This window comes from Rhea pennata, chromosome Z (assembly GCF_028389875.1).
Source record: "Rhea pennata isolate bPtePen1 chromosome Z, bPtePen1.pri, whole genome shotgun sequence".
NCBI lineage: Eukaryota > Metazoa > Chordata > Aves > Rheiformes > Rheidae > Rhea > Rhea pennata.
In genome coordinates, this window is record NC_084702.1 from 30,001,308 (window position 1) to 30,014,152 (window position 12,845).

Sequence of the window (12,845 nt, forward strand, 5' to 3'; positions counted from 1 at the left end):
TGCAAACATGAGACACCCTTTAAAACATTTTCTTTGAAAGTCTGTTGGTATTTTGGGGAAAATGGACATATTTTCATGTTTTTAAGTCCACTTAGTGGCATAAGTTGTCCTGATTTGAAAATACTTTCAAAATTTGTATTCTCTGGTTCTTCTCATCATCTTGAAAGGAATGCTGTGTGTATTAAACGTAAGCTGGAAAACTCCCATCTCTTCCTCATCTAACTTGAAACAATAAGATCTTATTTCTGCTTTTTCTCCTCTCATTAAAATAATTGGATCAATCTTATCGTCAGAATTTTAGGGTTATTTTTCTGTTCAGCCGCAGCACTCAACTAACTAGTCTGTTACATGTTAGTAATACTGAACTCTTTCCAGTAAGCTTTACTGAGGCTATTATCTTACCAGATTTCACAGACTGTAGGAAACACAGATGCCTCTGTTGCACAGTAATATTTATTTTCTCTACTCAAGGCTGTTCTGCATCTACTTGGTTCCCTTTTCACTGGCCCGATGGTGGCCTTCAATACATGGGATCTCATTCTCTTTTTCTTTGTTTTTCCTTCCACTTTATGATGTCTTCATTTAAACTGTAGATCCACAAAATATGCTTACTGTGTGCTGTTCAGTAGAATCTTAGTTATGGTTTCTAGTGCAGCTCCAAAGAATTAGTACCTTCATCCTAAGTTAGATAGTAGTTGTTTAGAATGTTGAAGCATAATTCAGATGTTCTCACCTTTTCAAACAGTGTGATTTTGATAGCTGATTCTTTTCACTAGAAAGTTATAGATAGTATGGTGTATTTGTGCTTTTCTCCTCAAAAAACTTACCTTCATTTGTGAATTAGAAATCTTAAATTAAGTCCATTAGTTTTTGTAGTGTATTTCTGAATGATAAATACCTGTTTTTAAAAACAAAAAAGAAAGGAAAAATGCTTTGAAAGTCACAGGTGAGAGAGGAGAATTGCTTTAAATTTTAAAGAAAGCGTACGGGAGCTAACTTTTAAAAATACAGCCACTTGTAAGTTAGTCTTCTGCATTCGTATGTCTCAGGAACAGAATTGCCACCTATTATACCTCCATAATGTCAACTAAAACAGAACAGAAGCAGGAGAAAATAATAGCTCTCTATATAAAAACTCTGATATTATGAGTTGCTCATTTAAGCATAATCACAAATAACACTGGAATCATTAAATTTCTCTTCTGTTCTATCAGGGTGTTAACTTACAGTAATCTAAGTAAAAATTAAGACAAGCTGATGACACTTACACTAGCCTGACTTCCAATGAAGGTTTAAATCAGCCCTGAAGGTTGCCTGTGGGTGATGAGGTGGTTCTTGAACAGTTTTGTGCTGGATTTTGAGAATTCTTGGGAACTTACTATGAGCTAACAGAAAGCAAGTTCTGCAACGCCAACTTCTAGATGTTGTGCTAACTTTTGACTTCAGAATCCTGAATTATAGGCACACAGATCCAAAAACCTAAGACAGCTAAGAATAAAGACTTCATGGAGCTAAAAAGAGAGAACCTAGAGCAAGTGTGACTCTGTATCCCACTGAGCTCATCTTGAAGGGTGTGTGGCTTCTGGGCTGTGCAGTCACTAAGCAATGTGCATGATACTGTTGTACAGAGAAGCCTGTATATTAAATCCAAATGTCTTGGGCAGGATCTAAATACTAAGGCACTTTTCTGGATCAAAGTGTTGGTAATCTTCTATGCCCAGTAACCTAAATTCTGGGCACTTAGAACTTCAATAAGTTCTATAAGTTACAAACCTAAATGTCATCCCTTTTTGGATGCAGAAAGATTCACATTAGTTTTCAGACCTTCTTCTTAGGTGAAACATAATTGTTTAAATCGAAGACCTATTTTTCATGCCTATATTCCTCTGAGCATTCTAATGCCAGAGCTTCCTGTCCAACATATGGGAAGAATTCAGGTATCCTAAAGAAAGGAATGTACAACAGCTGGTCTGTGGAGGAGAGAAGCTAGACAAATGAAAATGCCAAGGAGTAGAGATGCTGTAACATGCCTTAATTCTTCTGGGAGTTAGATATAGAAAAATTAAGCACATTGTGGGGTGGGTAGGTTACTTGAAAAGCAAGCAACTCCTCTGCTGCTCTTTCAAAATGCTTGGTAAATTTCAGAGGGGAAGATTGGATACTGAGCAATTCATAAAGGCTGTTAAATGAGGTGGATGTAGACATCCATAACTAAATAAAATGGAAGTAGCAATATTTGATTTTAGGTTGACAGCTTCAACTTTGAAATAATGTGAGTTGTCGTATGAGAACCATTCAACTGAAAAAAAAATCCTGAAGGAGACCATTTCTTCTGCAAGCTCATAGGACAAATTTTTGGATTAAACAAGAACATTGGTAATCCCATAATAGAAAACTGTCCAGATATTTTATCAAATTGAATCTTCTTGGAAGCAATTTATTCAATTTTTTCTAGAATTTTCTTCTTTCCAGTCTTTGCTATTTTGAAATCTAAGCAAGGTTAATCAAACCTATGTTAAACTGAGGTTAAGTTTGTTCAGACAAATTTAAAAGGTTGGCTTAGTGGTGTGGTTGTTTTTTGGTTTTAGGGTTTTTTAAACTTTGTCAGAAGATCTTTGATAACCATTAATTATCATTTAAGTGATATTACAGCATGAGCAGTGTCGTCAACATAGCATGTGACTGAGTCATTAAGAGTTGACACTGCTGGTTGTGAAGGTTAATTGAATCCAAGTTCCTGGTGTAGGTTCCCATAATGACGTCCTCTGGGAGCTGGGAATTAGTTGCGTATCACAGGTAAAAAGGCCTGACAACTGCAAAAGCATGATCCAGAAATCCTTTCTCCAAAAGTGTGATATATTCCATTTCAGAGAGGGAAATATGTGGGTTGCAGACACATCTGTCAGCTTTCCTTTGGGAAGACCAGGAAATGCTTTTATTGCTGCTGCATTTTATAATAATGCAGCTGATCTTTTGTTTGTTTGCACCAGCTCAGGAAAGCTAGCGCCTCTACGTAGAAATACCAGGAAAGCCACATATGCCTGCTTTGCTTTTAGTGAAATGACTATACACAATATTTTCAAAAGCAAAGTTGTTGTATGTAAAAAATACATGCTCTACTGCTTGGCAGCAGTATGAAATGAAGTTAAATTTCAGCATTGCAGATAATTATTCAACTCCTATTGCTTTCTGTTTTGTAATATACTTGATACTGAAACCTTCTCCTTAAGATATAACCTTGATCAATCACAAATTCTTATTTTTCTGAGCCTAATATATGAACAACTTACTGTAATGCAAAATGTTTCTAGTTTAAAAATAAAATTTTATACAAGAATCTTAAAGACAGCATTTCAAAGGAAGGCATTGCATGACAGTGAACATAAAGGTTTTGCAGCGATAATGGAATTCAAATGTAACTTGGCTTTAATGAAGTTCCTTGGTTAATCGGAGTAGTTATAGTTTGTTGCTCATGGATTAATTTTTAGCAATCTGTATATTAGAGCTGTGTTAACTCACAAATGAATTGCTCAGAAAGATATCTGGTAATTCCTGCCAGCAAAACAAGAAATTGAAGGCTGTGTACTTGAAGGGACAGATGCTCTAAAATGATCCAGAGGAAGACAAAATAGTGCTTGGTAAACCTATTGCCCATACTGTCTTTGGGAAGCGATTTTTTAATCCAGGCTTTAATTGGCAGCAGTCTATTAAGTACCATCAGTCTCTGTGGTGAGGGTTCCTTCTTAAAGACAAGCTGAAAGTAAGGTTGCACAATTGAGGCTGTTTCAAGGAAACCTACTGAATGATCTAATTTCAGCCAGATTTAAACAGGGTTTTCATGCACCAGCAACCTCCAAGCAAGCTTTATTTATTAATTTATAAACTATACTGGGGCATTGTAACAAAGCTAAAATCTGTGTACTTTTGGAAGAAGGTAGAATTAAAAAAAAATTTTTTTAGAGGTTGGTGTGTGGAGTTGTTTGCCCTTCTACTTTGAATTAAGACTACTGCTCTGCTTGAGATAAACATACTCATAGGTATGTTGCTGCAACAGAGTTTTCTGTTGGGAGTTTTGCCTTCCAGTTTCACCTCTGAAGTTGAACACAGGATAAAAAAAAAAAAGTACTGTGTTTATTTTGTACAAGACTTCATTGTCCTGCCTGAAACACAAAAGTAAACTTGAAAATCTGACAGCATTTTAGGAGATTGTTAAGGGCTAAAGTATCTTGCATAGTCAATATCTTTAATTGCCTACTATACCTTAGTCTTGATGTGACTGGTGTCACAGCTGCTCACTGTCTTGAAAAGTAGATAGTCTGCATTGTATGACATAGATTAACTCTGATTTAACATCTTTATGACAGCTACAGCAAACTTCCACATGTATTAGTAAATATTTGTAAATAAATTCTATATAATTTAGAAGCCCCTTAGCCCAGAAATTGGAAATTTGGAGAAATGCCAGCACTGTGTCACTGCCTAGTCTTCTGTTTGTCATCAGAGAGTGCTGCAGGGGTGCAAGCCTTAGCCTGAGAACCTTCTTCTCTTCTCAGTATAAAGCAAAGCATGAGATAATGCACATGTGCATCCATTTGTAAGATCTTACTGGCCAGCATCTGTGGTGAGGATTAAATACAGTTCATTGTTTTAAGAATTCCATTTTAATGTTTCTAAAACAAACAGAAATGATGAAAATGACCTTTCTCCCTTCCAGGCTGTAATTCTTATATTTAATGGCACTTTGTTTCAATAACTGCTTTCATGAAGAAAATACTACAACAGCAATATAAAACTAAAAACAATACCCTTATTATTTAGGCAGCTGAATGAAAGCACCAATGACTCATTAAAATGTAATTTGCATGTAATAATGCAAATTAAGTCTCTTGAACAATAGACATGATAAAGCAAGACAAATGTATTACCCAGAAACTTGCCCAGACTGTTTAGTTATTGTTTTATGTTAATCTTACCATTTTTTGTAATCAGAATTTTAAATCATGAACAGATTCTTCTCCTACAGAAAGTCAACATATATTAGGGAGTACTTTATGGATTTTTAAAATATCAGTGCAATGCAAAATGTGGGAAATAATGTGACTATCTTCGTAGTCTCCAACACATCTGTCAGTAATAATGCTGTTTTCATAGTCAGGAAAAACAGGTTGCCAGACTGGCCAGTGATCTCAACATATGTCTTTAAATTGAGGGAAGACTGCATGAGCTTTTGACGTATTTTTTAAGAAAAGTTAGAAGTTACGTTTCCCATTTACTAAAATTCTGTTTGTCTTGGCCTTGTTGACAGTAATCATCTTTCTTGCCAGTCAGCTGACTTTGCTGAGAAAAGCTTCATTTTCAGTTTATTCCTCTCCCTGAAATGCAGACTTCCTCAGAATCTGGGTAATGCTTATGTACCCTCTTCAGTTCTTACACTCTTATTTCTAATTATGCACCTAAAAAGCTCGCTGTAAGTGATCATGAAAGCAGTAGTTGCTCTTCACTATAGGAAAGGTCTGATAATTTGGGGTCCAAGTGTGAGATACATAACGAATGTAGCAGGCTACTTAAGATTATTGTTTATTTTCAAAGAGTTGAACACTCTGGGGAGTTTAGAAACTGCATAGTAGGACAGGTATTAGTGTTTATTTCAAAGTAAACTTTAACTTTTCTGTTTCAAAATGCATAAAAAAATTCTCTTGTTTTACTGGTAGTAAATATTGGTAGCCAATTCATGGTTTATTTTCTAGATGTTTGGGTACATTGCTGTGTTTTGCATATACTTCTCATTTAATTTTATTCTTTATTTAAACTTAGATATACCTGACCATGTTTGGTTCTTTTTTTTTTTTTTTGTTTTTTTTGTTTTGTTTTGTGTTTTTTTTGTTTTGTTTTGTTTTTTTTGGTAGTGTTGTGGTTTTTTTAAGTTTCTTGTTTGAAAATAAGATTTCTGTATTATGATCTTTTGCCTTTTCAGAGAAAGAGGAGTAGAGTTACTGACTGTTTAGGTGTTGAATTATGCAAGTTTCATCTAGTTTTATATTGATGATGTTAAAAGCATCAATATCAAGCCAGAAGATAAGGTTACTCTGAAAGTAGTTACACTAAAAAGAACATATAGGTTAAAGCAAGCTTGTCAGTAACTCTGCATCTGTTTTCTAAGTGTTGCAGGTGGAGAGCTCTTTGACTTCTTAGCTGAAAAAGAATCTCTCACAGAAGAAGAAGCCACAGAATTTCTCAAACAAATACTTAACGGTGTTCAGTATCTCCATTCTCTGCAAATTGCCCACTTTGATCTTAAGGTATGTTGAACAGATTAAAAATGTAGACAACTGCGAGCAATATCCCATTAAGTCCATAAAACACCAGCCAGAAATCTGCCATCATGCAGATCTTGGCTGTAGTTTTGTTTTGCTAGCTTATGTAGACAGGGGAAAATTCAGCCATTGAAAAGAGGTTATTGAACCGTGAATAGTTCCCATCTTTTCCACATGGAAAATGGCAACTTTGAACAAAATGAGACCGTTCTGAGGAAAAAATCTTGAAATAATAACTATGTTTAGGACTGTATGGAATGTGGCTGGGATCTGGATACGACAATCTGAATGGGCTGCTTTTTCTCAGTGTGTTGCTTTTCTTTTTTTTTGCTGTTGTATATATCCTATCTTCACTTGAAAGTTATCTAAAATGAAACAAAACAAAACTGCCTGTAAAGATCTCTGTAGAACACATTTTTGGATTGGTTGATTGGCTGGTTTTTTTAAGAAGAAAAGCTTTATTTTGAGTGACCTCTGCATCATTTGGCAGTGAAAGGAGATTTTTTGTATGTAAACTCAGTTAATGCTTTTTATTTAGTTTCAAATATTGAATGTTTTCATATGTAAGATTTTTGTCATCTTAATGTGAGAAGGCAACTGAACATTTGCTGAAGTCTGCTGAAGTCAGCAGCTACATCTAGAAGGCAGAGGTATTATATGGCAGTGGAGCTCTAAAAGAGAATGCCATATTTCGAGGGTAAGGTAGTGAAAAGAATGTTTTTCAATCTAAACATACTTTTTCCAGTCTCACCACTTTGAATAATATTTTTGATCTTTATAGGATGATCATCCAGATAAATGAAGTATGAAAATAGAGGAACATATTTGTAATATTTCCTCACAGTATGAGATGTAAATTTTTAGCAGTGTCTAATAAAATAAAGCATCCTTACACCTGATAATAAGAATATGCAAATTTAAATATGCGGCAAAAATAGAAATGTAGGGAGGGAAGGAAAAAACTACTTTTGCCATTTATGTGCGCATCAGTCATTATGTCTGAGGTAAAGAGAAGTGAAAGAATGGTGATACTGAAATTCTTAGTGGCGCCAAAAGTCCTTTTTAACAGTGTGAGCAGGGCAGCTGTAGCTCTAAGAGCTCTTCAGGGCATGCCAGCTTATGGATGGGATGGGATGGGATGTGTTTCTGCTCACTTAGTACACATGAAAACTGTAATAGTTATAGTTATAAAAGGTAAGATTTCAGCCCCAGATAAGTCACAGGAGTCTATCATCAACATGAAATCCTGATTTATTGTGCTTAATTTTTAGCCTGTTAGGTCATAATAGCAAATGCCAAGATTTTCTTGCTGAGGAAACAGATCAAGAGACTGAAGTAGATACTGAGCAAGAGCTCAGTGCTTAAGAATACTTGTACGCATCTGACATTTTGTACCTACTTATCTCTTCCCTCTTCTTCCTCTTCCTCCATCTCAAAGCCTGAAAATATAATGTTGCTGGACAGGCATGTACCAAAGCCTCGAATCAAGATTATTGACTTTGGTTTAGCACACAAAATTGACTTTGGAAATGAATTTAAAAATATTTTCGGAACACCAGAATTTGTCGGTAAGAGCACTGTTGTTTCTTCAAATTAATATTTTTCAGTATGTGAAAAGGTATGTGTGGCTTTGCTTAGTTTGGCTGAATTACTGTCTACATAATTTACGTGCAATTAGTGACATTTTGAAATTTAATAGAACCATTTATAGTGTTCATGTATGACTTAGACTTACATTAAAGTTACTTTTATTTATCAGCATCTTGGCTAGTTATGTCTGACATTTACATAATCAGAGTGACATAGATCTGTTCTATGATTATGTACTGAATTTCTTTTCTCCTTCAGCTCCTGAAATAGTAAATTATGAACCTCTTGGTCTTGAAGCAGATATGTGGTAAGTGTAAGCTATTGGATATTTTTTGAGAAAAATCTCTCATAATTATTTTGAAGATCTAATTTTTTTTTTTCTCTCTCTCTTCCTCTATCTCCTTCCCACTCCCCCCCCCCTTTTTTTTTTCACTCCAGGAGTATTGGTGTAATAACTTACATTCTGTAAGTACCAAAATGTACAGGTGATTCTTTGGAAATACTGGATTTTGTTCCGGTTCTATCCTCTGGATTTTTGGTTATATAACTTTATTTTTGTCAAAATTAACATAAAAATTCAGTGCAAATCAAACCAGTCTGATTGCACGTAAGTTGAGTGATCATAAAAGCAATAGTGTAATTACTGAAAGAACAGCCATTAGGCAGCATTGAGATAGCATGGGAAGCTGGCTTTATATCTTTAGGCAATATTCCTTAAAGTCTTTATTTTAATCAAAATTCTCTAAAATTACAGTTCTCTGAAAGCTTTTTGTCCTATTAGATCAAATCTTTCTTAAAATGTTTGCCGTTCTAAAGCAGAAAAAAAAGACATTCACCTTATCCATTGATTTGATCATAGAGTTGGAACAGCAGTTTTGCAACATGTAATGAGAGGAATGTTCTGTCTTTCTGCAGTCTAAGTGGTGCATCACCGTTTCTTGGAGAAACCAAACAGGAAACATTAGCGAATGTGTCTGCTGTGAGCTATGAGTTTGAGGAAGAATTTTTCAGTAATACCAGTGCCCTAGCTAAAGATTTTATACGAAGACTTCTAGTGAAGGATCCAAAGTGAGTTATTTCTCTTTGTGTATATGTGCTCTTGCACCTTGAATTATTTGTAGTGTTCCAAATTACATGATATTTTGCAATGTTAGTTTATTAAATATATAGTATTATGAACTCTATGTAATTTTTATTACCTGATGTAGTTGTATCTTTTCTGTCATTAAAGGAAGAGAATGACTATTCAAGATAGTTTGCTTCATCCTTGGATCAAGGTTAGTATGTAATATGTTCTCTCTTATCAGTCTTTCATATTATACTTCATCATTTTTTAAACAATTTTCAAAAAGAAATTTGCGTATCTGTTCAACAGATCTTACTGTTTCAGAGAGCTGTCTGTATGTAAACTCCTAAGTGCAGTGTGGACTTCATTAAGGTATCCTCCGTGTTGGTTAGTGATAGACAAATACTATAGTCTGTTGTTAAGATTAAAATCATGCTCAGTCAGAAAAGTTAATGTTCAGAAAGCATTGTACTGACAAAGACACGTTCTCTGAATCCAATCCAATTTCCTCTGTGCTCACTTACATTTGTCATCTTCTAATCTCCATATTTAGATTGGATAAAGGGTCATCTTTCTTCTTTCCTCCCTTCCTCTTTAGTCTAAAAAGAAAGGAGTTGATGCAGAGCAATGATCCATTTCTTTTTGAGGGTGCCACCATGGTTGGTGTGGATCAAACTGTTGTGATGCAACTAAGTTGAGCAGGAAAGAAAGGAAAGAGACCATTCTTTTTAGTATGTGTATAGTACACCTATCACTTAATGTAGTCAATTGCATATCACATGCTGGTTGTGAGCAGTAAATCTTTTCAGTGCCAATAATTTCCCTAGTCTTGGGAATGCACTTTCTCTTGGAGGCTTGATTTAAGTTACCACTGCTGAGCTGCTAAATAGTGGCTTGTTAAGCTCTGGTATTTTGATTACTGCAGTCCTATGTGTCTGTATCTATTATAAATCAATTTCATTCTAATAGTTCATTTTCTTAGAAAATAAACCTTAGGGATCTTGACTCTTGCTCAGTAAAAGAACAACAGTGAATGTTTGAAACCTCTCCATTTCTCAGAGAACCAGTAAGCAGGATATGTGTTCATGCTCCAGTTCATAGCCCAGCATCTTGGGGCAAACACTTAAACACAGATATGCCGAACTACAGATTTGACTGAAAAAAGTGTTGGTACCTGTTGTGCTGTGACTTTTCCATAGTGCAATCTTGAATAGCTGGAATGTGAAGTAGGCAGCTGGAGTAATGATGTTTTAAACCGCTAGAGCAAGCATTGTCTGAGTTTGTCATTCAGAGATGAGGGCTTCCACTACTGGAACAAGAGACATTGATTTATACCCTGTTTTGTTCCTTTATATTTTAACTTTCTAGACATCCTTCCTTTGTACCACTGTTTATATTCTCCTTCCCATCTTCCCATCACTGCCTTCACATGAATGTTTCTGTCAAACTGAGTTTGTAGGGCCTTCCAATCTCCAAGTCTAAGATCACATAATGCAAAACTTTGTGTACTCTGCTGGAAACTCGTATGTAGTATTAGTCTGAGAAAGATAAAAAGGCACAGTCTTGGAGATTTCTGCAAAAGTATATTGGATGGTCTTCTAGAGGCAGGAGTGGAGTGCATGTTAAAATGGTGTGTTTCATGTTAAAATGGTGTGTTTAAAATTACTTTATTGTGACAGTATGACATTGTTATAATGTAAGCAGGAGTCATCACTGAAGGGCAGAGAGACTTAGAAACAGGAAGGTGCTTTATGAAAGTTGTGCTTGTAACTGTGAGATATGTGATAATTACCTCCTTTTGTTTTGCCCGTAGCCTAAAGACACCCAACAAGCACTTAGTAGAAAAGAATCTGCAGTGAATATGGAGAAATTCAAAAAGTTTGCAGCACGACGAAAATGGAAAGTAAGTCGTTCTGTAAGTCTTCAAAATGATGGCAACAAACAGTTATAGTAGTGCTACTTGCTCTGGGTAGACAAAAGCAAACATTTGTAGTTGTCCTTTTTTATTTAAAGGAGATACAAAATCTCAGACTCTTTACTGAGTAGAGGAAACATTGTGACATTCATCAGTACCTTTCAGAGTAAAGGAGAAGGAAGAAGGAATCTGTTTTTGTGTTCATTTGGAATAAATTAGGAAGTGCTTGAGTATGGTAATAAGAGAGAAAACTTCTTCATTGTGACCTGCATACAAATGTTTGTTCATGGATTGTTTTAAGCATCTAGTTGTATTCTCTCATCATCTGTCTTGGTAATGTTTGCAGACTAAAAGCATTTGTAAATGTAGGCACGTGTTTTTTTAACAGTAATCTGAGTAAATCGAACAACCCTGAAGCAGGCTTCACAGAATTAACTGTTCCAATAAACTGTTCAATAGAACAAGAAAAAAATATCTTCTGCAAAGAATTTTTGGTCTGAGACTGCAAAACTGTTTAGAAGAAGGCACTATTTAATCTCCCCAAAAAATGAGGCATAGCATTAGCTGAAAACATGGGCCTTGGCAAGGAGCTGTTCAAGACAGACATCTCCACTTCTTGAGTGTGCATAGTGAGGAATTCTCACTGAAAATAAGCAAGGACAGGACTATTGTATGAGAAATCTGTTTATCATGAGGAGAGTGAAACATGAGCAGAAGCACAAAATATCTAGCAAAGTACACCAACATTTAATGTTAGGTGAAGATGAAATACATTTATAAAGTTTAAAATTAGTTGTCTACTCTAAAATAAGATGGTAGTGCTAGGAATATCTTAAGCTGTTGTAATATGCACTGAATGCTGTCAGCTAATTTATGCTCAATTTAGGTTTTTCGATGTGTACATACTTAAAAATCTCCCACTTTAAATATTTTTAACAAATTTCAGACTTGTACAAGATGCTGTAATGCAAATTTATTTTGCTATAGATCTGAACATCCTTATGAAATAGTAGTCCAAAAAATATCACATAGCTGTGCTGGTGCATGCTAACAGCCTATTTGCAATCAAAATTCCAGATGAAGTTGAAGGTGAATAAAAGGGAGAATAGTGGGAAGATTTAAATCAAATTCCTGTTTGTGTGTGCTAGTAATATGACAATATTCCTTTAAAATCTCTGCAGTAGCATCCTATCACAAGTATTCTGTTGTGATTTGCTTTTTTACATATAGCTTTTCTCTTCTTATTTTTAAAAAGCAATCAGTGCGCTTAATATCCTTGTGCCAAAGATTATCAAGATCTTTCTTGTCCAGAAGTAACATAAGTGTTGCTAGGAGTGACGATACTCTGGTAAGTATATATTTCTATGGTTAGAGTGCTTTAGAACATCTGAAACTTAACACCTCATAAAATGATTCTAAGACAAATATTGGATTATTGTGAATGGGTATAACTACCATTTTTATATATAAGGAGAAATAGCTTTTTAAGCTAGAGAAGTCTGTTATCCATAATCTGATTGCATAAAAAAAACTAGAATTTCATTAATTAATTACTGTATTGAGTCTGGTAACTAATACCTGAGTTTAATTTATCTTGATTTTCAAATTCGATCCAGGCAGAGCTTAATACTGCAGTAATTATAATGCGAAAAAGTTGAAACTGAATTTTTCATTGTACTGTGTAGCATAACATAACTTTCTTTTTCTTTAATTTAAAATATTAAGAATTATTCAGAGTCCTTGACATCCTGCTAGGTACAGAGAATGTGGCAGAGTAATAACAGAGTAAGCAGTTTTTAAAAGAGGGGGAAATTTTAAGAATTTACCGGTCTCAGTTTGTGTTACACTATCTACAGATTTAAGTAGTGAGGGGCAGTAGTTTTATCCTTTGTAATTAGAAAGGCTTAAAAATCAAAAAGCATTCTTATTTAGCTTATTTTCCAGGTTTTACTACATGCTT

At 34.9% G+C, this 12,845-nt stretch overlaps 1 protein-coding gene across 2 annotated transcripts in view; it reads left to right on the plus strand.

Moving 5' to 3' along the window:
• The window catches only part of DAPK1 (death associated protein kinase 1), a 92,495-nt gene that overhangs the window by 45,001 nt on the left and 34,649 nt on the right, over window positions 1-12,845 (plus strand). Inside the window, exons 4-11 of one of the 2 annotated variants that reach the window (XM_062599185.1) lie at window positions 6,161-6,299; window positions 7,753-7,882; window positions 8,163-8,211; window positions 8,343-8,369; window positions 8,820-8,972; window positions 9,136-9,181; window positions 10,784-10,873; window positions 12,141-12,233. In XM_062599185.1, the coding sequence (XP_062455169.1) occupies window positions 6,161-6,299; window positions 7,753-7,882; window positions 8,163-8,211; window positions 8,343-8,369; window positions 8,820-8,972; window positions 9,136-9,181; window positions 10,784-10,873; window positions 12,141-12,233 (727 nt within the window). The remainder of the gene's footprint in view (window positions 1-6,160; window positions 6,300-7,752; window positions 7,883-8,162; window positions 8,212-8,342; window positions 8,370-8,819; window positions 8,973-9,135; window positions 9,182-10,783; window positions 10,874-12,140; window positions 12,234-12,845) is intronic. The other variant, XM_062599186.1, reaches the window with a different exon arrangement.